The sequence below is a fragment of the Poecilia reticulata genome, chromosome 13 (genome assembly GCF_904066995.2).
Source record: "Poecilia reticulata chromosome 13, P_reticulata-male-v2, whole genome shotgun sequence".
Taxonomy (NCBI): domain Eukaryota; kingdom Metazoa; phylum Chordata; class Actinopteri; order Cyprinodontiformes; family Poeciliidae; genus Poecilia; species Poecilia reticulata.
Window position 1 is genome coordinate 21,507,225 of NC_088842.1, and position 23,901 is coordinate 21,531,125.

The window sequence follows — 23,901 nt, forward strand, 5'->3', positions numbered from 1 at the left end:
GCATGTCTAATCATACGGAGTTTTTTCATACTTATTTTCCAGTAGTGAAATTTATTCCTGCAGCAAAACATCGCCAAGCTTCTTGTGGCACAGGTGTCATGATGAATTGCTGTGGTCTGCTAGGAGAACTGAGAGAACCAGGTAAGAAAAACACATGAAACAATTTTCAAACGTAGAGTGTCTGATTTAAGACACACAAAGATTTAAGCTTGGAGAAAGACAACCATGTCAGGCAATGTGCAAAAGGATTTTCATAAATTTTACATTTTATCAAATGCCTTGTCTGATGTCAGCTCCTAGATCACATAATTCGGTTCAGACTGTCTTCGGTTGAACCAGGTACTCGGCTGTTAGAAAGCAAACTACACTTGGTTTCTTCTCAGAAAGTCTTTTAAGCACAGAAACTGTGACGTGTAATAAGACACTCATAAGATATATTTCTATGGTTCATTCATGTCGTTGTTGTGCTGCTTTAGTTCCTCTGAAGAGCATTGATGCTCAGCTGGAGGTGAAGGACCATGTAGCTACTCTGGTCTCCACTCTGAACTATGAGAACAAGGAGGACAAACCTCTAGAGGCTGTGTTTGTCTTCCCTCTGCCTGGAGATGCTGCTGTGTGTCATTTCAGTGCTCAGATTGGAGAAACACACATTGTAGCTGAGGTGAAGGAGAAACAGCAGGTGAGCTGGAACAAAGATGTCTTCTCTATAAAGAAGCTGAAACACAGTAAAGTGAACATTGCTGACATGCTCCATGTGGACTGCAGGCTCAGGAGGAGTATGATGATGCTCTGAGCTCCGGTCAGCAGGCCTTCCTGTTGGAGGAGAGTGAGCAGAGTCCAGATATCTTCTCTCTGAAAGTGGGCAGTCTGCCTCCAGGAGAGAGCGCCTCCATCAGGCTGGAGTACGTCACTGAGCTGGCTGTGCAGGCCGATGATGGACTGAGGTTCTGTCTGCCTGCTGTTCTCAACCCTCGATACCAACCACGGGGTAGGAAAACTAACCAATAGATGGATGCACTCATATCTATTTTAACTAAAATCTAAGTGGCTCCCATTTTTCTCTCATGTTGTTTCCAGGTAGTGAAGGTCCCAGTGTCCAGGTGACCTCAGTTCCAGCCTCTCTGGTGCCCTACAGTCTGTCCTTTTCTGCCCAGGTCTCCTCTCCTCGTCCAATCTCTAAAATAGAGTCCAGTTGTTCTCTGGAGCCTCTTCAGTACCTCAACGCTGATCAAACTCAGGCCACGGTGAGTTGAGCTGATGTTACTGCTGGATGTGGTTATTACAAACAAGAAAAGTCACTTCAGTTTTCTTGTTTCTTGTTTTCAACTGTAGGTTAAATTGGGTGCAGGACACAAGTTTGACAAAGACATTGAGCTACTGATTTATTACAAAGACGCCCACCAGCCCTCTGCTGTGGTGGAGGCAGGACAGGCCTCTGCCAAACCTGGTGAGAACAGATTAGTTTAGGTGTTACTGATTATTAAATGTTAGAACGTCAGAAAGTTTGTTGGTTTTCTTTTCTCATACTTATTCCTGTGTTCCAGGTTCTCTGATGGGTGATCCAGTAGTGATGGTTAGCCTTTACCCTGAGTTCCCCCCATCCATGATATCATCCTGTGGAGAGATTGTGTTCTTAATGGATCGATCAGGAAGTATGGGCTGTCCCATGAACAGCAGCACACCAGGAACTCGCATTAGCAGTGCACGGGTATTTATCCATGTTTTGAGACAATGTTTGACATTATTAAGTGGGGAAGGTGGTAGGAATTCATCCTATAAGAGACAGATTTCCGCTACTTTACTTTAACATTGTCAACATCTAATTTGATGGGATTTGAATAGTCTGGATAAGACATTAACTGTATGTGAATTTTTACAAGATTTTTATGTAATAAAAATAAATCTGAACTATTGCTTTATGTGAAAGCACTTTCATCTCTCAAATAATCTTCTTTACTTGCTGTCTTTCTTTAGGACACTCTGCTGCTCCTGTTGAAGAGTTTACCAATGGGCTGCTACTTCAACATTTACAGTTTTGGATCCACCTTTGAGTAAATTTTCCCGTAAGTGTTATCTAACTCTTTACCCACCACAACTCAAAAGAGGAAACATTTTCTAGTCCCTAACTTTCCTTAATTTCTACTCAAGAGTTTATGTGAAAGTGTTGTATCTTGTTTCTTTTTATTTTGTTCAGTATGAATTTTTTATTTGGAGTATTGGTTGTATTGTTCTTAATGGCAGTAAGAGTGTGGAGTACAGTGAGAAGACCATGGAGGAGGCTCTGAAAAAGGTTGAACAGATGGGGGATGATCTTGGAGGAACAGAGATTCTTGAGCCTCTCAAACACATTTACAACCAATCCAGTATTCCCAAACATCCTCGACAGGTCAGATATACACACTTTTACTGCAACAACTCTAGAAGTTGTATGAGCCACTGCTCAGTGGTACGATTTCAAATTTTATGAAAATACTGCAGTTTTCCAGCACAATAACTCTTTGTGCTCCACCTTTTCATGAAATTAATTAATCATAATTGTCACATTAGTAACCTCTGTTACTAAAGTATTAGAGATAGACTACTCTCAAACAGATGATCCTGAAGACTTTCAGTTGCTGTTTGGTTCTGACATGTTTGGTGTTTTCCCCTCCCTCAGTTGTTTGTCTTCACTGATGGAGAGGTGGGAAACACCAAAGAAGTTACTGATCTTATTAGGAAGAATGCAGGCTGCCACAAGTGAAACCATAAACACACAGATTTTCAGTCTGGTTCATGTTCTGATGCTATTGTGAGTTTGAAATCAAACTGTTTATCGTAGGTGTTTCTCTTTTGGGATTGGAGAAGGAGCCAGCTCTGCTCTCATCAACGGGATGGCCAAAGAGGGTGGAGGTCACGCTCAGTTCATCACAGGGGCTGGCAGGATGCAACCAAAAGTAAAAAAATTATCTGATAAAAGATGCACCAACTCATCAGAATGTGATTATAGTGAAAGTAAATCATTTCACAACTATTGTGTGAATCACAGGTGATGCAGTCACTCAGGTTTGCACTGCAGCCCATTGTGGAGGACATTTCTGTCTCTTGGGATTTGCCAATGGGACTGTTGGCCACCGTTCTCTCTCCACCCATTACAGCAATATTCGAGGGTGAGAGGTCACTGATTTATGCTCAACTTACGGGACAGGTAGGGTCACCTCTGTTTTTTTCCTGCTTAACCATCAGTATGTCTTGATTGGTGATACTTAAAACATTTCAAAGGTATTTTTCCCTACAAAAAATTATTTCTCAGAGTCCAGAGGAAGCAGATTGCAGTGTGACAGTGAAGTACAGCCTGGGCGGTCATCCTTCTCAGAACCAGCTGCACTTCAATCTCAAACCTGCAGAGGACTCCGGGTAAAATTGCTTAGATTATTGTTTTAAGGCAATAACTGCCCGTCCATCCATCCATTTTCTTACACCCTTGTCCCTTAGTGGGGTCGGGAGGGTTGCTGGTGCCTATCTCCAGCTAACGTTCCGGGCGGGGTACACCCTGGACAGGTCGCCAGTCTGTCACAGGGCAACAAAGAGACACACAGCCATGCATACACACTCACACCTAGGGAGAATTTGGAGATGCCAATCATGTTTTTGGACTGTGGGAGGAAACCGGAGTACCCGGAGAAAACCCACGCATGCACAGGGAAAACATGCAAACTCCATGCAGAAAGACCTGGGCAGGGAATCAAACCCATAACCTTCTTGCTGCAAGGCAACAGCTCTACCAACTGCGCCACTGTGCAGCCATGGCAATAACTGTATTGCATTTATCACATGATTGTCACAGAAACCAAGTAGTGTTTTAATATTTCCATCTTGCTCACAAACATTGTCATTTAAAGTCTTTTGTCCTTTGTAACAGGAAATGAAAATCTTATTTCTATTTCCCGTTAGGTTATTTTGTAGGGGGGATGAATGTCCTGATTCCCAAAGTAATCATCTAGCTTTTGGGACATTTAAAGTCTCTTCAATGAAAGAAAATTAGCAAAAGTGGTGTGTGGAGCCAAGAATGACCAACTAATATTATGTCTTGTAGATCAATCAGACTATCTACTACTCTGGAGTTCCCCAAGCAGAGCATAGAGTGCAAGCTTCTGGCTAAGCGCTGTGGTGTTTTTGTTCATCTCATGATGAATGAGAAAGCAATCTTGAGACAAATTCAACAGCACCCTAAAACAAATAAGGAAAAGTCACTGAGAGTGGGCTTGATGTTTATGTTGAGAGAAATTCAGCTATTTCTCCTTCCTGTCTCCAGATTAACAGTCCACAAGTTGGCTGCTCGCACTGTGATTCGTTCTCTGGAGTCAGAAAAGAGGATACAAATAGGACAGCAAGATGAAGAAATGAAGAATAAGGTGGTGGAGCTCAGCGTCCAAGCAGGAGTGAGCAGTTCCTTCACTGCCTTCATAGTTGTCAAGGACAACGGCGAGTCGATTCATGGAGCTCTGGTGCGCAGAAATGTCCCAATACTTACCTGCTCAGGTGAGTGACTTATTTTTTCCCCTTTTTTATTTTAACCATTTAGCAAATTAAGACTAAGGAAATCTACTATTATCCTATCCAAATCTAATTAGTGAACAGAAATTAGGAAAATGTTTGGCGTTAGAGTTTAGACTATATTCTGACATAATCTGAATCAATCCTAAAGATTGATTCAGATTATGTAGGTATTCATTGATGTATTCCCCAAAGTAAAGTAGAACTGTCTGAAAACAGTTATTTGGATCAAATATCACATTAATACTACTTTTTTCTTTTTTTATATATGTTCAGGTTTAGACATGTGGACTCCAAATCTATGTGTTTCAAAATATGGGGGTAAGTAAAACTTTCATGAGGAACTGCTCCATCAACAAGTAATCACTGCATTTGAAAAATACCATCACTATATACTTGGATACATTTTCCATCAATAATGGTGTCCCACTAATCTTTATTGGCATTTAGCACAAATATGTGTCACAGATTTCCTGCACAGCCACAACATTCACAGTGTACTTTAATCATATCGTTCAAATCAGTAGCATGTATTACACTTTCTACTTGCACAATACATTATATTGGTTTCTGAAAAAGCTTTACTGAATTATCTTTGAGCACATTAATAGTGAAATGCCCATATAGTTAGTTATCTTAACATTTTTTTGGCAAGGGTAAAATCAAAGTTCAGGACCCAACTGTCTCTGAGAATATTTAAATGTTCTGTTTCTTTTTCCTGTTTTGGTAAAAAGATATATATATATATTTCTAAATATTTTTCAGTAAAGCAACTTTTATATCAGCTTCTTGGTGCAACGCCACAACAGGTGAAGGGAGAAACAAATTTTTCAAAGACTTTGGTTTGCTTGACACAAAATGTAACAAATGTTGCAGTTTTGGTCTCTGATCAAACCGAGTCAGGTGTGAAATTACTCTGAGTGCTAAGTAATCTGGATGTCATTTTCATTTTTGGCTTAGTTTCAGATTATTATTTTTTCAATGGAAAAAAAGACCCTACTGTCAGGTGTATGGCTTTATGACCTGATGCGTGCAGGGAGACTTGTGTGTTGTTTTTCTATTTTACTTTTGATTGCCTGATTGTCTATGTCTAATGCTCCGTTTGTTTTTTCTTCAGGTGTCGCAGATTCTCGTTGCTATGATTCATGTAAGTGTGTTATTCATCCATTCTCTATACCAGCTTTGCTGGTCAAAAGGATATGTGAGGTTAACACCTACCTCCAGCAGTCATTGGGTAGTGATTGGTCATTGGGTTAGAGTGGGGAACACCTTGGACAGGTGACCATTCAGATTACTGGGATGCATGACAAGTTTTAATAGAGATACTGTAACAATGAATGAAACCAGTTGTAATATAAAATCTCCCATTCTTAATCTTTTTTGTATGGATTATCATAAATGGCCATGAAAATGTATTTAAGTTCAAATGTAAAGAGGAATTAGACTAAACTCATGCTGTTTCTATGCTGTCAAACTGAACTTAAAGTATGCTAAATTTAAAGAGTACTCAGTGAGCTAACTAGCTGTTATCATTTTAATTTTTTTCAAGAAATTTAATTTCTGTTTTTTTATGGGAAACGACTACTTTCTTCTGTATGTCTTCATGAATTGTTGCATACAATGAGGTTTACTTGTACACTGATTATTTTTCTTGAACATCTACCTCTAATGGTCATTTTACTTTTTTCGTCAGCAAGCATGGATTCTTTCTACGGTTATTGTGGAACATTGCCAGAGTCTGGTAAGTGTATTTCTATAGCCACATTTATTCAACCATTGTTTACACCAGTTTTTCTATGCATGGTCACATGGGGGGCTGACGACTATCCATTGGGTGTCAGTGGGGTCACCAGTGAATCACAGAACACCACAGCGACACAATGGACAGTCAACAATCCAAGCATATATGCTTATACCTAGGGGGCAATTTAGAGAAAGTAATTAACCTGTCATAATTTTGGGCTATGAAAGGAACCAGGAATACTTGTGAAAAACCCACATAAGCTGCAGTAAAGAGTAATGTTTTCGAAGCCAACTTTCTGAGACTCTACTTTCTGGTGTATAACTTAATAAAATGATGCATATAGGGAGATTTACTTATATTCTTGTTTGATTGTCTGATTACCTGTAATGATCCATTTATTTTGTTTCTTCAGCAATTGTGTGCTCTCCTTCCAATGATTCTTCTGACAAAGATCTGGATTATTTAAACACTGAAGACATGCCAGATTCATGTAAGTGCATTATTCATCCATTGTCTATACCAGCTTTGTTATGTTTGCTCACAGGACTGTCCGAAAGGGGCTTTGGTGCCACTTCTTTAGTGATAGATGTAATTTTTCACTTTGCTCTGCACAGAATATAAAACCAATATAAATTCACAGTCTATCATTCTAGTGATAGAATCCTTAGAATTAGAATTAGAAGCCTATCCCCAAAGTCTCATTGTTGGGGAAAAAAAAGAAACAACAAGTTACCGTACAAATTGCCAAAGAACAGACTGGCTGGCTTACAGAGAAAAAGGGTGCAATGCTTTATAGGCTGACGAAAACAAAATTGTCTATTTTTCTGATTTAGAATATGTCCCTTATGACTCACAAACACGGAATACAAGTCACAGCAAACTCTGAGGACACTAAAGCAGGTTCTTAGTGTCTGTCTTTCATACTATGGCATAAGAACTATTGATCGCTCCCCTGGCGTAATGGATTGGTTTGAATACTTCCAAATATTTGCAGATGTCATACTACTTCATGATGCAATTCTGTTGAAATTGATGTTTCAACAAAACAACAGCCCCCAAACACACCAATAAGTAAAATTAGAAAATTAAGATTACGGCATGGTCAGCCCATGCCATAATCGACTTTTTGGGGGGCAAAATGAATGTATGTAGCTGAGCATAGACGACAACAACAACAACAGTAGCCTACTGGCTACGTGTTAAGCTTAGGGTGGTGTATTGATATTAGCTAGTCATCTTTTAGCTAACTTTACCTGCATCCAACAGCTTTACTCAACTCAGTCGGTTAGTTTGGCGGAAAAACTGAAAAGTTCTTTGCATTTTGCTGGTTTGCTGCCATGATTCTAACACACACCTCCGTAGCTCTGCGCAGCAGCAGGTCTCCTTCACTGCCGCACAGGTGTAAACCCAGCCCGAGTGACGTAGCGCTCAAGTTGCGTTTAAAGGCGGCTTGGAAAAACAGGTTACCACATGTTAACAACGGATTAAACAGTTTTAACTGCTGATAAAAGTGACAGAGGACACAGATATGGGAAGTGTGGAAGCCCCTACTGTATCAAATTGACATAGGAATAACAGAGAGTTGGCCATTCTAAGGTAAAAACCCAGCGCATACAGCGTTCATGTTTTGTTTTTTTCATCCAGACGGCTCCCCCCCCCTCTCCCTGCAATGGCACGGCGCCCACCCTAGGGGGCGCGCTCCACAGCTTGGGAACCTCCGGGTTAAGCAATAACATTTTGTGTAGTGATTCACACAAAAGCTTGACTCAAGTTTTTGTCAGATTATAGTCTGAACAAAAGTACAGAAACTAACTTTTTAACACCTAAAATAGGTTCTGTTTTCAACTTAAACTTCAGTATTGTGATTACTATGTAAAACTATACATTGAAGAAAACTTAATTTTGACTAAAAATGTCTAAACAACATAGAAAGTGTTAAAATAATTAAAAAAAACAACAATACGACTTAATATATAAATGTTGTTTGGTAGCATATAAGCTGACTGCAAATCAGGATGTAGATCAGCAGTAATTTACACTTTTATTCTGAAGAGGAAAATAAATTATCTTTTTTTGGACATGCTGCTTTAAAATGCAACTTTGTACTTATAAAATATATAAATAACTACATTAATTACAAAAAAATACCATAGCTAAACAAATAAATAAAAAGTACAGTCAGTCATATATGTCACAATATTTCTGCCTCTTGATACAAGTGATGGAAGAAGATTTTATTAAAACTGATGGAGAGAATAGAATTATTTGCCATTTGCAAAGATAAACAATAAAAGCCCATTGAAATTCTTGTGTTTTGCCAACTCAAGAAAGGTTTTTAAAAAGATAGGAAGGTTTTCCATTCAAAAACAAAACCTGAAGAACTTTAGAAGTACCGTCTTTAAAACTAAAACATGAGATTTCAATGCTTTACTTTAACTTATAATAGTTATCAAATAATTTTGAATGCTTTGTCATTTCATATGAATTGGTTGTTGCAGTCCATGACACACTTAAAGGGAAAGAGGTACAGTCTGATGAAGAATAAGGAAATAAAAACGTTACAGCTAAAAATAAATTTGCTCAAAATGTAAACATACTCATTTTAAAATGGACCAGCAGAGACTGTAAGCAAATAGCAGTTTACGTACGCAAGAGGCTGGGCTTTACCGTCAATGCTCCACCCACCTGGTGCGCTCTCATAAGCAAAACGAGCGTTCCCGGTAGAGGAACAGCTGCTTTGGTCTTGTTTGAGCAGAAGCTCTTAAGATAACGCGCAGTAAATTCTGCATTTCTCCGTAAGAAGGGTCTGACCTCACTGGTAAGCTTTCTTCTCTTCTTTTTTGAGTTTATTTGAGCTGACGCACTTGCTAGCACTTAGACCAACACAAACAAAAACAGCTATGGTTTGGCGTAAAAGCAAATCCAATTGAGTCATTTCTAGGAAAGTCTTTCAAGTTACCTGGTTTGCATGCAGTCAAGCCCACCTTTAGACACACCCGGTTGAACTTTGTACGTTTTCTTGAGAAGATTTTTTAACTGACTATTTATTTTGCTAGCTATATCTTGATAGTGTCAATGTCTCAAACAAATTAAGAAAACTTTATTATAAATTTGTGCTCACTTAAAATCTGTTTCTATTGTTTAAATTCGCAAAATTAATCTAAAATCTGAGATTTTTGAGATGCTTGTGGTGTGACACACCCCAAAGTAAAAATGTCGCAGTTCCATGCAGGTGCGGATCTATGGGGGGTGGGGGAGAGGCCCCCTTGCCCGGGCCCGGGGGGTCTGGATGAGAGGCAGAATGTGAATTGAGAGATCCAAGTCTGTATCATGTCTTCTGATGAGAGCTGGCGACGGTGGGCCTTACTCTACCATACTCTACCATATACCATATATACCATATAATCTACCATACTCCTGTTGAGTATGGTAGATTATAAAAAACAAAGTGGTCCCCCAGTAGATTATATAGCAGGCTGCCCCAGTCATTGTTGACTCATGGTTGCTAAAAGCTTTACAAGACCGACTGATTTTAGTGACATGGTGGTTGTAAAATATGGAATAAAACGTTGGGCTACATGACTGGCTTCATTTTCATTCTTACATTTAACTTCATGACACAAATTTTCAAGTTGATCGCCGATATTGTCTCCAAGTGTATTCTGGGTAAAACACGTTGCCAACCATCCACAACGTCATCATCAGTCAGATACTTAGGAACAGACTGTAAACTAGGTAGATTGGAGTATTTGTACGTCAAATATGAGTGACTTTTATTGGTATTTTATAAAATTATGTTTTCATGAGCTTTGTTATTTTGGGAATAAAGGGCCCAGTTATTAGCCCCAACGCCGACTTGTTCCGGTTCCACGATCTTTACTGTGAAGTTATCAATGAAATTGCTTGTCAATCCTATTATGCGGTGCTTTTTGAGTTCCCATGCCATAATGTGGTATATTGGGGTAAAGGTGATAATAATAATAATAATCTCTCTTCACATACTTCCATGTACCACAAAACACAACCATTTAAAAGATTAGTTTATTTAAAGTAATTCAATCTTATTTTTAAATGCAATACTTGCTTCACTGTCATGTCCCCTTTATAAGTTTTGGTTTTTCCTTATTAATTGTAAATGTTTTCTGTTTGCTTGTGATATCACAAAAAGTAGCTGCCTACTTTAGAGTGTTTTAACCCATTTCCCCCCAAAGTTGTCTGCCTCACAGGAACAATGATGAACTGCTGTGGTCTGCTCACTGAAAAGAAGGAACCAGGTACTCGGCTGTTAGAAAGCAAACTACACTTGGTTTCTTCTCAGAAAGTCTTTTAAGGACAGGAACTGTGACGTGTAATAAGACACTCATAAAATATATTTCTATGGTTCATTCGTATCTTTTTTTTGCTGCTTTAGTTCCTCTGAAGAGCATTGATGCTCAGCTGGAGGTGAAGGACCATGTAGCTACTCTGGTCTCCACTCTGAACTATGAGAACAAGGAGGACAAACCTCTAGAGGCTGTGTTTGTCTTCCCTCTGCCTGGAGATGCTGCTGTGTGTCATTTCAGTGCTCAGATTGGAGAAACACACATTGTAGCTGAGGTGAAGGAGAAACAGCAGGTGAGCTGGAACAAAGATGTCTTCTCTATAAAGAAGCTGAAACACAGTAAAGTGAACATTGCTGACATGCTCCATGTGGACTGCAGGCTCAGGAGGAGTATGATGATGCCATGAGCTCCGGTCAGCAGGCCTTCCTGTTGGAGGAGAGTGAGCAGAGTCCAGATATCTTCTCTCTGAAAGTGGGCAGTCTGCCTCCAGGAGAGAGCGCCTCCATCAGGCTGGAGTACGTCACTGAGCTGGCTGTGGAGGCCGATGATGGGCTGAGGTTCTGTCTGCCTGCTGTTCTCAACCCTCGATACCAACCACAGGGTAGGAAAACCAGCTGATAGATGGATGTACTCGTATCTATTTTAACTAAAATCTAAGTGGCTCCCATTTTTCTCTCATGTTGTTTCCAGGTAGTGAAGATCCCAGTGTCCAGGTGACCTCAGTTCCAGCCTCTCTGGTGCCCTACAGTCTGTCCTTTTCTGCCCAGGTCTCCTCTCCTCATCCAATCTCTAAAATAGAGTCCAGTTGTTCTCTGGAGCCTCTTCAGTACCTCAACGCTGATCAAACTCAGGCCACGGTGGGTAGAGAGCTGATGTTACTGCTGGCTGTAGTTATTACAAACAAGATAAGTACCTTTATTATTTCTGTTTTTCAACTGTAGGTTAAATTGGGTGCAGGACACAAGTTTGACAAAGACATTGAGCTACTGATTTATTACAAAGACGCCCACCAGCCCTCTGCTGTGGTGGAGGCAGGACAGGCCTCTGCCAAACCTGGTGAGAACAGATTAGTTTAGGTGTTACTGAATATTAAATGTTAGAACGTCAGAAAGTTAATTTGTGTTTTTCTTTTTTCCATCTCCAATACCTCCCAGACTCTCTGATGGGTGATCCAGTGGTGATGGTCAGCCTTTACCCTGAGTTCCCCCAATCAGTGATGTCCTCACTTGCCACCTGTGGAGAGTTTGTGTTCTTGGTGGATCGATCAGGAAGTATGGGCTGTCCCATGAACAACAGCTCACCGCAAGAAACTCGTATCAGCAGTGCAAAGGTGTTTATTGATATTTTAAAGGAATGTTTGATGTTTTAAACTGTCACCCGAAAAGCAGTTAAATTCAATTCAACTGACCCATGAGGGGCGTACGTTTCTGTGTAGAGTTGATGACTGTTCATTTTATTTAATACTGAATATGTCTTGGTAATTTTTCCATTTAAATGCTTATCCGAGAAGGGTTGGAACAAAATCAGACTTTTGCTACACCGAAACAATTGTCTCAAAAATTTTATCATATTGAATACCATTGTCAAAACCAGAAATCTAGCAATTTAGTCATTTGGTATTATATTGACTTTTATCCAAGTAGTTGCTTTCTCTGTTCAGACCTTCATTTGTGAAGGTTCATTGTTGGAGAGTATGATCTTTGTCATAAACTAATTGGCACTCATGATTTAAAATGTAAAGAAACGCTTTCAGCTCCTAACATTTTGTCTTTCTTTAGGATACTCTGCTGCTCCTGTTGAAGAGTTTACCAATGGGCTGCTATTTCAACATTTACAGTTTTGGATCCACCTTTGAGCACATTTTTCCGTAAGTGTTATCTAACTCTTTACCCACCACAACTCAAAAAAGGAAACATTTTCTAGTCCCCAACTTTCCTTAATTTCTACTCAAGAGTTCATGTGAAAGTGTTGTTTCTTTTTATTTTGTTCTGTATGAATTTTTTATTTGGAGTATTGGTTGTATTGTTCTTAATGGCAGTAAGAGTGTGGAGTACAGTGAGAAGACCATGGAGGAGGCTCTGAAAAAGGTTGAACAGATGGGGGATGATCTTGGAGGAACAGAGATTCTTGAGCCTCTCAAACACATTTACAGCCAAGCCTGTATTTCTAAACATCCTCGACAGGTCAGATATACACACTGACATTGCAACAACTGTAGAAGTTGCGCCAGCAAATAATCAGCTTTATCACATCTATTTAAAATGAATACTGTGGTTGTTCACCACAATAACTCCTACTGCTTCACCCATTTCTGGAATGTTAGACAAACTTGTTTTCTCCAAAGCTCATTTACATCTCCTCCCTCAGTTGTTTGTCTTCACTGACGGAGAGGTGGGAAACACCAAAGAAGTTACTGATCTTGTTAAGAAGAATGCAGGCTCCCACAGGTGAAACCATAAACACACAGATTCCCAGTCTGGTTCATGTTATTGTGAGTTTGAAATCAAACTCTTGTATCGTAGGTGTTTCTCTTTTGGGATTGGAGAAGGAGCCAGCTCTGCTCTCATCAATGGGATGGCCAAAGAGGGCGGAGGTCACGCTCAGTTCATCACAGGGGCTGACAGGATGCAACCAAAGGTAAGAAAAACAAAACGACATGTAAAAAGATGCACCAACATGAAAATGTTATTATAGTAGAAATAAATCATTTCACAACTATTGTTTGAACCACAGGTGATGCAGTCACTCAGGTTTGCACTGCAACCAGCTGTGGAGGACATTTCTGTCTCTTGGAATTTACCAAAGGGAGTGTCCGCCACCATTCTCTCTGCACCCATTACAGCTATTTTTCAGGGTCAAAGGTCACTGCTTTATGCTCAGCTCACTGGACAGGTAGGGCCACCTCTGTCTGTTTCCTCCTTAAGCATCATTCTAAACGTCATTGCTGAAATTTAAAACATACCAAAGATATATTTCTTCCTCCAAATCAAATAATTTTTACAGCATTCAGAGGCAACAGATGGCAGTGTGACAGTGAAGTACAGCCTGGCAGGTCATCCCTCTCAGAGCCAGCTGCACTTCAATCTCAAACCTGCAGAGGATTCTGGGTAAAACGGCTTTGATCATTGTTTTAAGGCAATATTTGTGTAAGTCAGACTATTATCATGGAAGCCAAGTATTTTAATACTTCCTTGTTGCTCAAAAGCTTTACAATATAAAGTGTTCCCTTTGTGTCAAGTTATCTTTTAGAGGGGCTCAATGTCCTGTGTAATCAACAAGATTTTAGGACATTTTAGAAAATTTGCAGCCAAAAGTGTGTGGGTCAAGAATTGTCAAGTGGATATTATTGCACAGTGGTGCAGTTGCTAGCGCTGTTGCCTTGCAGCAAGACAGTCCTGGGGTCCTTCTGCATGGAGTTTGCATGTTCTCTCTGAGCAGTGTGGGTCTTTTTTACATCTTCAGGGCTTCCACTTCAGATGCACTTCTCATGAACTGTGGCCTGCATTTCATTGGTGTCTGTTTGGGTGGCAACCAGACTGCTTTAGTCCAGTCTTTTAGAGCAGTGTTTCCCAACCCTGGTCCTCAGGACACACTGACCTGCATGTTTTAGATGTTCCCCTGCTTCAGCACACATGATTTCAATTGATGGCTGATTAACAGGGTTTTGCTGAATTGCAATCATCAGAAGGGGGTGTGTTGAAGCAGGGGGACATCTAAAACATGCAGGTCGGTGTGCCTTGAGGACCAGGGTTGGGAAACACTGTTTTAGAGCTACTGTCAAGTAAAACCTTGCTGGTCAGGCATGTCAAACCTGACAATCAGGTTTGCAGATGAATTCTGTGGGTATCAGAGTTGCTATGGTGATGAAACTCGGTGTGATCAGGAGTTGTCCGAAGTAGCTGATGTGTTTTGTTGTGTTCATAGTCAGGATTCACCCAGTGTGCAGCCGTGTAGTGAAGGATGTTATTAATCTACTGTGCTGGTTTTAATGTCCTCACTTCTCCCTTTCTCTGCTTCTAAATTGACCATGTGGTTGTTTTAGTTTACAAAAGACTTTTGGAAGAATAAAGAAGGTGCCTGAGGAAATCTAAGTGTAGATAGGATCCCAACTCTTTGCTTTATAAATCAGAAATTATTTTTGTACATTTGATATATGTTCCTTTCACTCCAATGACGAATGAAAAATCAATCTCGACAGATATCCAACCGTACCCTAAAGGAAAAAAGGGGGATGTTACAGAAAAAGCATGCAAACAAACATATGGTAGAAGGGTTGATATTTATGTTGAAAGAGATTGAGCTCCACCTTTAAATGTTTCTCCTTCCTGTCTGCAGACTAACAGTCCACAGACTGGCTGCTCGCACTGTGATTCACTCCCTGGAGTCAAAGGAGAGGACACAAAGTGAACAGAATGAAGAAACAAAGAAGAAGGTGGTGGAGCTCAGTGTCCAATCAGGAGTGAGCAGTTCTTTCACTGCCTTCATAGCTGTTCACAAAGACAGCGGCAAGTCCGTTGAAGGACCTCTGGTGCGCAGAAATGTCCCAACACCTTTCTTTGGAAGTGAGTGGTTTTAATTTTTAAATAATCGTTAGTAACCAGTTAGAATAGGGTATAAGTTAGAATAGGTAAACTTCCTATTAATTGCAAATATGAACTGATATGATAGACTGATCAAATAAGTTTAAGGCTGGGATTATTCAGATGAAGAAGCAGAATTTCTCCCATAACATTGTTTATTAAAAGTATATATTGAATCTTACTCTATCCATCATGAACAAGAACAAAACATGAGCCAAGTTAGGAAAAATCCCAAATTCACATCAGGATGATTCCTGCTTGTATATTTAGTAACCGACTAATAGAATATTAGTCTTAAATAATTTAGAAGCTGTAACTAATTTTAACAGTTTTTTTTGTATTGAAGCTGTTAAACATATGTTAGTAAAAGCAAACCAGGCCAGCTGTACATTTAGCATCAGACTTAATCTTCATCTAATCCATCTGGGCTTTCGAAACGATATTTAGTGTATTCAAAAAGTCTGAAAAGAACCTCCTGAAATATCTTCATCTCTTTTGGTCTAGTGAGAAAGATGGCTAAAGCTTTTGCTTCACCATGTGCTGGTAAGTAAAACTCTGAGGAACTGCTAAAACTTTAAAACACGATTGCTTTGTACTTCGATACCATTTATTGTCAATAATAATTTACTACAAATTTTGGATACATTTTCACACAAATCGAAGATAAATTTGAACAATTATAATAGCATGTATTGTACTTTTCATTGCTGTTTATGAGATGCCAATTTATTAAAAAAATATACTGCAGCAAGTTTGTGTACTTTCATTTTAACCATATTTGGTTAAGCTTTATAGATTATTGTTTTACATTTTGTCTTAACAGTTTTGGTAAAGATAAAATTTAGGTCTCGGTGCATAATAATTTCATAACCTGAGTTTTATTTTCTTTGGTAAGAAGCATTATAAAATAATTATAACAATTAATATATCGGCTTATTCTTTGTTCACTAATTTTATGTCTGTTTCAATCAATTCTAAGCAATGTTTAATGTAAAAAAAAGTAATTAAAAATACTTGTATGAATTTTATGGCATAAAGTGAATAAAGTGTTGATTTTACCTGTTGATTAAAGCAGGTAAAGTGAATTTTACATTTTTCATTAGAGATTCAATCTCAGCATATTGTGACTGTATCCTGAAGGTGTCTAAATAGTATTCAGTGACGTGCTCAACAAAATAAACATAGAAGAGTCTGAAAACTATTATTGGAATGAAAAGTCAGAATCTTAGGACTTTTTTTATGTCTCTGTCTCCATGTAGGCATGAGCTTTTTCTCTGCACCTATGCGTAAGTAAAAACTTAATCACTATTACTTGGACAGCGTTTACCATCAGTAATAATTTACGACAAATCTTGAATAACATTCGGCACAAATGGAACAGAAATTAAACAATCAATAATTTGCTGCACAGCCACAGTATGTGATTTAATTATATTGTCCAAATCAGTAGCATGTATTTTACTTGCCGTCGTTCAGATGACACAAATTTATTAAAAGATTTTACTGAAAAACCTTTGTGTACTTTAACACAGAGATTACCTTACACACTCAGATTCCCTTATGGTCATTTGTTTAAAGTGAAAATGTAAACTTTAAAGGTTATTTTTAGTTTACACTTAGTCATATCGTTTTGGTAAAGATAAAATTAAGGCCTCAATACCCTAGACTGAAAGAAATTGTTAGAATGAAATGTCACAGTCTCACTCATTTTTCTATTTATTCTGATCTAGCTATGATGTGTAGGGCTCCTCAAATCTTGGGTAAGTAAAAAGAGCTGGTCCATCAACAATCAATCATTGAAACTGCAACTGAAAACCAATGTCGCTATATACTTGGATACCTTTTACAATCAATGATGACTAAAAGTTATTACCGAAGTAAGCCTGTATAAATTAACACTGAGATGAGAAAAGAATGATCAAGTTGTAGACTTTATAGATTATTTTTAGTGTAACTTTTTTTGTAAAGATTAAATCATAGTTCACCAACCAAATGTTTCATAACTTATTAGTTTTTGCTCAGTTTTTCTATGAGCTCATGTCAGATAATACTCTAAAACTGCATACATCTAAAGACGAGCACACCGTACAGAAAAATCGGTGAACAGCTTTTGCTTACTTATCGATGAGAAAGATTTCTTAACTGGGATGATAATTTTGATTAATCAAATTGCGATTAATATCTGAAAGTCTCCAAAAATGATTATTTGCTATTTTCTCCACTGTTGGTTCAATGACAGTATCGATAAATTCAGAAATGAGATGAAATGCAACACTGTATATAGTTTAACAATTGAATAAAACACAATTTATGTAACGGGGATGTTTCAAGGAATTCTACCTAGAAATTGGTATGTTTTTATTGCAGTATTTGGGCTTTGACTGCAGTAATGTGTTATCACAACATTTGGTTAGAAAAGTCTAACAAAGATGTTGCAAAATTATTTTTTATCATCACTTGTACTGTTGCCACAATAAGTACCACAAAATATTGTTTAAGTATGGTAAGTTTATATTGTCTATTCTTGATGCTCAGAGTTGAACATTTAAGATTTTAGATTTGTTTTTAACTTTTTGAAGAATATACAAAAAAAAATAATAATAATTGACCCTCTTTCAGGCATAAAACTTGTTGAAATAAGATTTCAGGCGCCTTCTTTGATTTATTGTTTAGACCTTACTTTCTAGTGTTGTATACTGATTTATTTTATTTTAAATGTCTACCTCTAATTCTCATCTTGTTTTTTTTTTTCTTCAGCATGTGCAGATTCTTTTCCTGATTATGATTTATGTGGAGCTATGCCAGAGTCAGGTAAGTGTACTTTCATAACACTGAGTTTTCCTATGCATGGTTATAGATGGGGCTGGCGTCCATCTTCAGCGGTCAGTGGGTGACTGTGTGGTGCTGTGAATCGCACAACCCCACACAGACACTATGAACAGACAAAAATGCAAGCATATGTTTATGGCTAGGGGCAACTTGGAGAACATTTTGAAACGCAATCAACGAAACATTAATCAACAATCTAACCTCCAATGACAACATATAATGTTTCAGTTGTTGACTGTGTTTGTTCTATGACTTTGTATGACATAAAGCACATTGAACTGCCTTGTTGCTGAAAGGTGCTACATAAGTAAAATTTGCTACATCAAATGCAGCACTGAGATCTGGTAAAACCAATACAAAAGTTTTTGATGCAAGACATTAAGACGTATGTTATTCAAAACGTTACCAGTGCAGTCTCCACAGGGCCGTGATTAAAATGGGGAGGGCCTATAACAACACACTTCTTCTAGATGCTCCCGGAGCTACAGGGGATGTAACAAAGTTACTCGAGTTGAAAATGGGATATCACTCATCTTTTTCCCATGACTTGTTGCTTAAGAATTTTGGAGAGACAAGTCATGTGAGATAAGTTAGGCTGTCGGCAACAAGTAAGGTTCAAATCATAATGAGTATATCTATTTTCACAATAGCAAAGGATGCAGTATTTCATAGGATATGATTTTTTAGGCCATACTATATTTGGCCTGTTTGGTAGACTTTCACTGTCAAATATATCTACTTTTTGATGTATTGTATGTTTTTAGTTGCTGAGATACTAACACTCAGTGGTGTAGACATGGCCATGAAGAAAAAGAAAGAATAGTCTCTTGAAAATGTGGGTTAGTTGTAACTTGTATTGTCACAATACTCTAACGGTATTGCAATCATCTGTTTTCCTAATTACTTGTGAATAGGATTTATAGAATAACTGTAATAAAAATGGCCTTAGTTTTATTATCAGACATCAAAGACCTAGACTTGTATTAAACTTTCTCTTTGTCACAGTTCAGTTGGCTGACAGACAATTCTTGGATGTAGAATTCAATGAGCCAGAAGCTGTGCTTCCCAGTAAAGACCCTCTGCTGCAGCTGGTGTCCCTGCAGAAAGCATCTGGCTGCTGGATACTTGATGGAAGTCTGGCTGCTGTGCTGGGAAAGAACAGCGAGGAAGTGGAAAAGGCAAAACCACCACCGGTGGGTTCTGAACTAATACTTAAGTTTAAGGCGTTATCTTTGAAGCATTCCCAAATGAAGAAAATTGGAAGTAAAACTATTGGCAGGAGAAATAATCAGCAGTCTATCCATCAATTTTCAAAATCTGTTTTATATTTATGTTTGTTTGCATTTAGGGAAGTTTAAGATTATTTGCAGAGGTAATGGGTAAAATACAGGAAAAACAGACATGCAGTCATACACTCACACCTGAGAACCACTTTGGAGGCCACTTATCTTACCGTCCATGTATTTGCATTGTTGGAGTATCAAGAGAGAGAATCCTCATGGAGAACACAGAAACTCTACACAGAAAGTCTCCAGGGATTTGAACCGAGAACCTTAATAATAATAATGAATTTCATTTTCATTAGAAAAAATCTCAAAGTGCTACACAGTGCAACTAAAATCGTAGATAAAATCAACATCATAAAAATCATGTGGAGGCAGAATAGGCTTGCTTAAATAAAAAAGTGAACCAGTGGTTGTGGAGCTCTCAAATAATCCTGGGGAGAGTTCCAGAGACGGGGGGGGGGCAGCAACAGCGAATGCCCGATCTCCCATGGTCCTTAATCTGGATCGAGGAAGGTGGAGGAAGTTGCAGTCTTGTTCCTGTGAGGCCACCGAGTCGAACATGTTTTAATGTTGAGCTGTAAATATAACGTTAATCAACTAAACAAGCATATGAAACTAAACACTTTTACACACACCATGACATGAGATTTAAAACTGAAAAGTCAGCAAAATACAGAGTAACATGCGCATCATTATTTTCTTGTACAGTAATAACAAAGAAGGAATAGTAAAGTTCACAAGTGACAATGATGAGATTTAAAGCTGCAGAATGTAATTTTTATTAAATGTTTTTACATATTGGCTATGATTGCTACCATGTCATAGTGTGAGACAGATAATCTGTGAATGTCTGCCTCCTCCCATTGCTTTGCACCGCTTCGGGTCAAAAACAACGGAACGGGGCCTGGAGAAAGATATTGGCACTGTCAATCAATGCTGTGTACTCGCCGCTCACATCTTCCCACTTGAGCGGCGAGCATGATCCACAGCACTTCCTCCTGGCTCTAATTTCAAACAGGAGCAGTGCACTTCTGTAGGTTGCAGTAGTTGCATTGGAAGGAGCTTGATTTTATTTCTTTGACAAATTATGTCTCATACCATACTGTCATGGCATTGACAGTTTTAACAAATATGTAAAAAAAAAAAAACATTTTTTTTCCTAGAAAAGTTACATAACGCAGCTTTATAACAATACCTGAAAGAACATGCAATCCAATATCGTGCCAGCATGGCATAATCCTGTTTTCTGTTTCGTCTCTGTTTCATTAGGTCAACAATGAAGTGTGGGCCTCCATTCTGGCTCTGATTTGGCTTCATGCTTTTAAGATGGATGCAAAGGAGGAGTGGGAGCTTCTGTCTATGAAGGCTGCATCATGGATTAAAGCTCAGAACGGTAACATACATAATCAGCAGGGAACTGTTAACGTTCACCATGGTGTGTTTAAAACAGAAGGTATAACTAGATACAAAAATAATACTAGTGAATCTTTTCTTTCCTTCAGCTCCATGTGTGTCAGAGTGTGTTGAAGCTGGAAATACACTGTTGGGTTGCGGCGTGAAGAAAGAAGCTCTGGGTCTCTGAGGTTTACCGACAGGCTTCAGCTTTACTATGGAAGCACCTCAGTGTAGGAAGGAAAACACTGAAGTTGTTGATTAACAAGAACAAGCTTAGGACTTTTCTTTTTGCAAAATTTAACCATGCATCTACAAGCGTGCCCTTTGATATTTGTACTCTATGCATAAAAAAGAAGCCATGGATCATAGCTTTATGCTTAACTTTCAGAATATGAATTTTAACCAGTTTTACTGAAACAATATCTTCATGTAATAAATGAGGAATAAATGCATAAAAATAAAAAAGTGCCATTAATTTTCTTGCCCTTTGTTCTTATTCTCTAACTCCCTTCTCAATCTTTTGGTACTTGAGTCCCAAGCAGACACACGCACAGATGGACAGTATGTGATGCTAAAGCAGCCCTTTTCCTTCTGGAGTAAAAAAAAGCCATTTTAATTTTTTGGAGAGTTTTGTGTCTGACCTAAGGTAACACTTGTGGATTTAAAAGCCAATCTTCCAGTGATCCACATTTTTGTAATTTTGCCTGACAAGACTGACTAACCCTGCCTGCCACACACACAGGAATTGCCCAAACGCACATACCTCTCTCCATGTGGGAAAAACTATGCACAAAGCATGCAAGTGAATACCAGAGTCTGCTTTTTGCTTATTTAAATGGATACAAGTGTTAACCATACGTGATACCAAGCACTGTAACATTTATACCCTTGGCTAATTTGCAATGCGCATCCATATTGCTATGAGAGAGAGCTATCCTGGTGACGGGTGGGCTAACCAAGTAAGAAACAAGTGTATTTACCTCCTAAACCTCAGATGTAAAAAGCAGTGCTGGCCAATCAGAGAAGAAACTTTGGCGCTTTCTGTTTGAAAGAGCCACATAGTAAAGGCAAAATGGAGGATGCAAGCAAGAAGTAATTCAATCTGAGCATGTCTTAAGGGTTGGGAGGATCGGTAGACTGGGAACCCTCAGAGCTAGTGTCTTTTCTTTCTGAGGTCTGAGCATAAAACTTGGAAGGGTTTAATAAAATCTGTAAAATCCTGGAAAACGCTGAAATAAACGACAGTTGAAGGACATGACTACATTTTTAAGTAGTTAAGAAACCCCTCAGCTCAACTGTCAAAAACAACAGATACAGACTTCACTTTCATTTTCCTGCTCAACATGGTGTAAAGTTGAGCTTTAAACAAACATTGAAGCAGTGAAGATGCCAGCCAGCTGATTCTGTTCTGTAAGCAATTTAATAAAGTATTGATGGTCAGTAATAAATCCTGGGTTCAGTTCAGCAGTGAAACGGTGATGGAAATGTGTGCAAACGAAATTGAGTGTTTCTGTGCCTGTGATCCACATGAGCTGCTTATTCTTCAGATATGTGTGAAACGTATCGCACACAGTGACTCAGCACATTATGGACTGGTGCCAACAGAACCACCTCCTGAACAATTTGCCTAAAACCCAGGAGATCATGTTGGACTTCTGCAAGGACCCACAGCACTGACACTGAGATTATAGACCCTGTCCCAGGAAGGTTTCTCGAACCAGTGCTGGTGGGAGACAGATTAACTTCACTACAAAGATCAGAAATAAATCTGACTGAAATGAAGCAATTTTGCACTCGGTGATGAAGGCCAAAAAAATGGTTCTATAAACTATTAGTAGGGTTGAGGTTTGAATGGTATGCTTGGTTTTAGTGATAAGTGAAAAATTTAATTAATGGACATGTATTTAATTAATCATTATACAGGTTATATTGACTTTTCACCAATTCATAATCTGTTAAATCATAATTACCACCAATTTGTCCAGGAGCTGTGAGATAAACTTAGCATTTTTTGATATGTGCTGCAGCATCTTTCCTTTTAATAGTTTAATAAAGTGTTGTACATTGTGTAACAGAAATAAACAATTGAAAAGATTGATATTAAATTTAACCTATTTTCTGGCTGAAACCCCCTCTAATGAGCAAATACAAAGGTTTGCAGTTTACATAATCAGTTACTTAGCTGCTTCGTTTTGTTTTTTTTTTATAAACCATGTATTTATTGGGAAATTATTTCCAGTTCATTTTTCTGTGATTGGTGTATTTCATATTTATTGGAGCACAACTGACTTGCAGTATAAAGTTATAGGAATGTTTCTTATAGGAAAATATAAAGTAGAGAACAAAATGAGTCCCAAACAGCTCTTCACAAACGATTCTTAACAGAAACATTTCGATACCACAATGTTTGGTTGGATAATGAGTTAAATACAGTTTAAAGGTTTATGTCAAAGAAATGTGAGAAAATGGTGGGCACCAGGCTAAGATTAAGATTGACTAAAACAGGATTTAGAGAATCACTTAAAAAAACAGAAAGGCAGAAATTTTTTGGTCTGATTTTATTAGATATAATAAATAATATATATCCAGGGGTGGAGCTATGGGGGGGTGGGGGTGAGGGGGGTTGATGATGGGGGTCCAGGTCTGGAGGTGCCAGGGAGGGAGGAATGGTTTCAACTCGCTTCAATATCTGATTATAGACAGAGAAAGTGCACCTGTTGAGAAAGGTGTATTTAATGTTTAAGTTACCTTCCCCAATGAAATATATACTAGTCAGCCCCAATGGGTGTTTCACCCACGGTTTAGCCGAAATGCTTCCTGGGTAAAAATCAAAAGACAAACGCGGCACAACCCCCCTCACCCCCAAAAGCTCAACAGTTTCCAGCACGTAAGGGGCCCAGTAATTGGCCCCGACCCCCGGCCCAACGCTGAGTTGTTCCGTTAGTGTGTATATACAGTATATATATACATATTGCCTTGCAGCAAGAAGGTTCTGGGTTCAATTCCCGGCCCCGGTCTTTCTGCATGGAGTTTGCATGTTCTCCCTGTGCATGCGTGGGTTTTCTCCTCCCACAGTCCAAAAACATGACTGTCAGGTTAATTGGCCTCTCCAAATTGCCCCTAGGTGTGAGTGTGTGTGCATGGTTGTGTGTCTCTGTGTTGCCCTGCGACAGACTGGTGATCTGTCCAGGGGGAACCCTGCCTCTCGCCCG

The 23,901-nt window shown here is 38.7% G+C and overlaps 1 protein-coding gene and 1 pseudogene across 3 annotated transcripts; both read left to right on the forward strand.

Moving 5' to 3' along the window:
- Positions 1 to 427: 427 nt before the first annotated feature.
- On the forward strand, positions 428 to 6,913 carry LOC145554675 (von Willebrand factor A domain-containing protein 5A-like; annotated as a pseudogene). Its single transcript, XR_014090662.1, has 16 exons — positions 428 to 679; positions 766 to 988; positions 1,078 to 1,244; positions 1,333 to 1,447; positions 1,545 to 1,708; positions 1,975 to 2,063; positions 2,242 to 2,386; positions 2,657 to 2,736; positions 2,819 to 2,933; positions 3,026 to 3,184; positions 3,290 to 3,393; positions 4,292 to 4,518; positions 4,810 to 4,854; positions 5,651 to 5,680; positions 6,227 to 6,274; positions 6,690 to 6,913. The product of XR_014090662.1 is annotated as a von Willebrand factor A domain-containing protein 5A-like (transcript).
- Positions 6,914 to 8,945: 2,032 nt separating this feature from the next.
- LOC103475176 (von Willebrand factor A domain-containing protein 5A-like) lies at positions 8,946 to 21,164 on the forward strand. 2 transcript variants are annotated; one of them, XM_081614269.1, is made up of 21 exons: positions 8,946 to 9,095; positions 10,489 to 10,551; positions 10,689 to 10,891; positions 10,978 to 11,200; positions 11,290 to 11,456; positions 11,541 to 11,655; positions 11,754 to 11,929; positions 12,378 to 12,466; positions 12,638 to 12,782; positions 12,967 to 13,046; positions 13,122 to 13,236; positions 13,333 to 13,491; positions 13,603 to 13,706; positions 14,935 to 15,161; positions 15,684 to 15,722; positions 16,439 to 16,465; positions 16,910 to 16,939; positions 17,937 to 17,990; positions 19,014 to 19,201; positions 20,564 to 20,687; positions 20,797 to 21,164. In XM_081614269.1, the coding sequence occupies exons 2-21, from the start codon at positions 10,509 to 10,511 to the stop codon at positions 20,874 to 20,876; spliced, it is 2,388 nt and encodes a 795-aa protein (XP_081470395.1). In that variant the 5' UTR covers positions 8,946 to 9,095; positions 10,489 to 10,508; the 3' UTR covers positions 20,877 to 21,164. The 2 variants fall into 2 exon arrangements, with proteins under 2 accessions (XP_081470395.1, XP_081470396.1); XM_081614270.1 differs by having other exon boundaries at positions 19,047 to 19,201.
- Positions 21,165 to 23,901: the final 2,737 nt, after the last annotated feature.

What these genes read in the sequence shown, in the direction of transcription:
- LOC103475176 (XM_081614269.1), top strand. Translation starts at nt 10,509, where the DNA reads ATGATGAACTGCTGTGGTCTGCTCACTGAAAAGAAGGAACCAG. An exon ending in CTCGTATCAGCAGTGCAAAG is followed by an intron (nt 11,930 to 12,377) that starts GTGTTTATTGAT and finishes GTCTTTCTTTAG; the next exon opens with GATACTCTGCTGCTCCTGTT. An exon ending in TTTTGCTTCACCATGTGCTG is followed by an intron (nt 15,723 to 16,438) that starts GTAAGTAAAACT and finishes GTCTCCATGTAG; the next exon opens with GCATGAGCTTTTTCTCTGCA.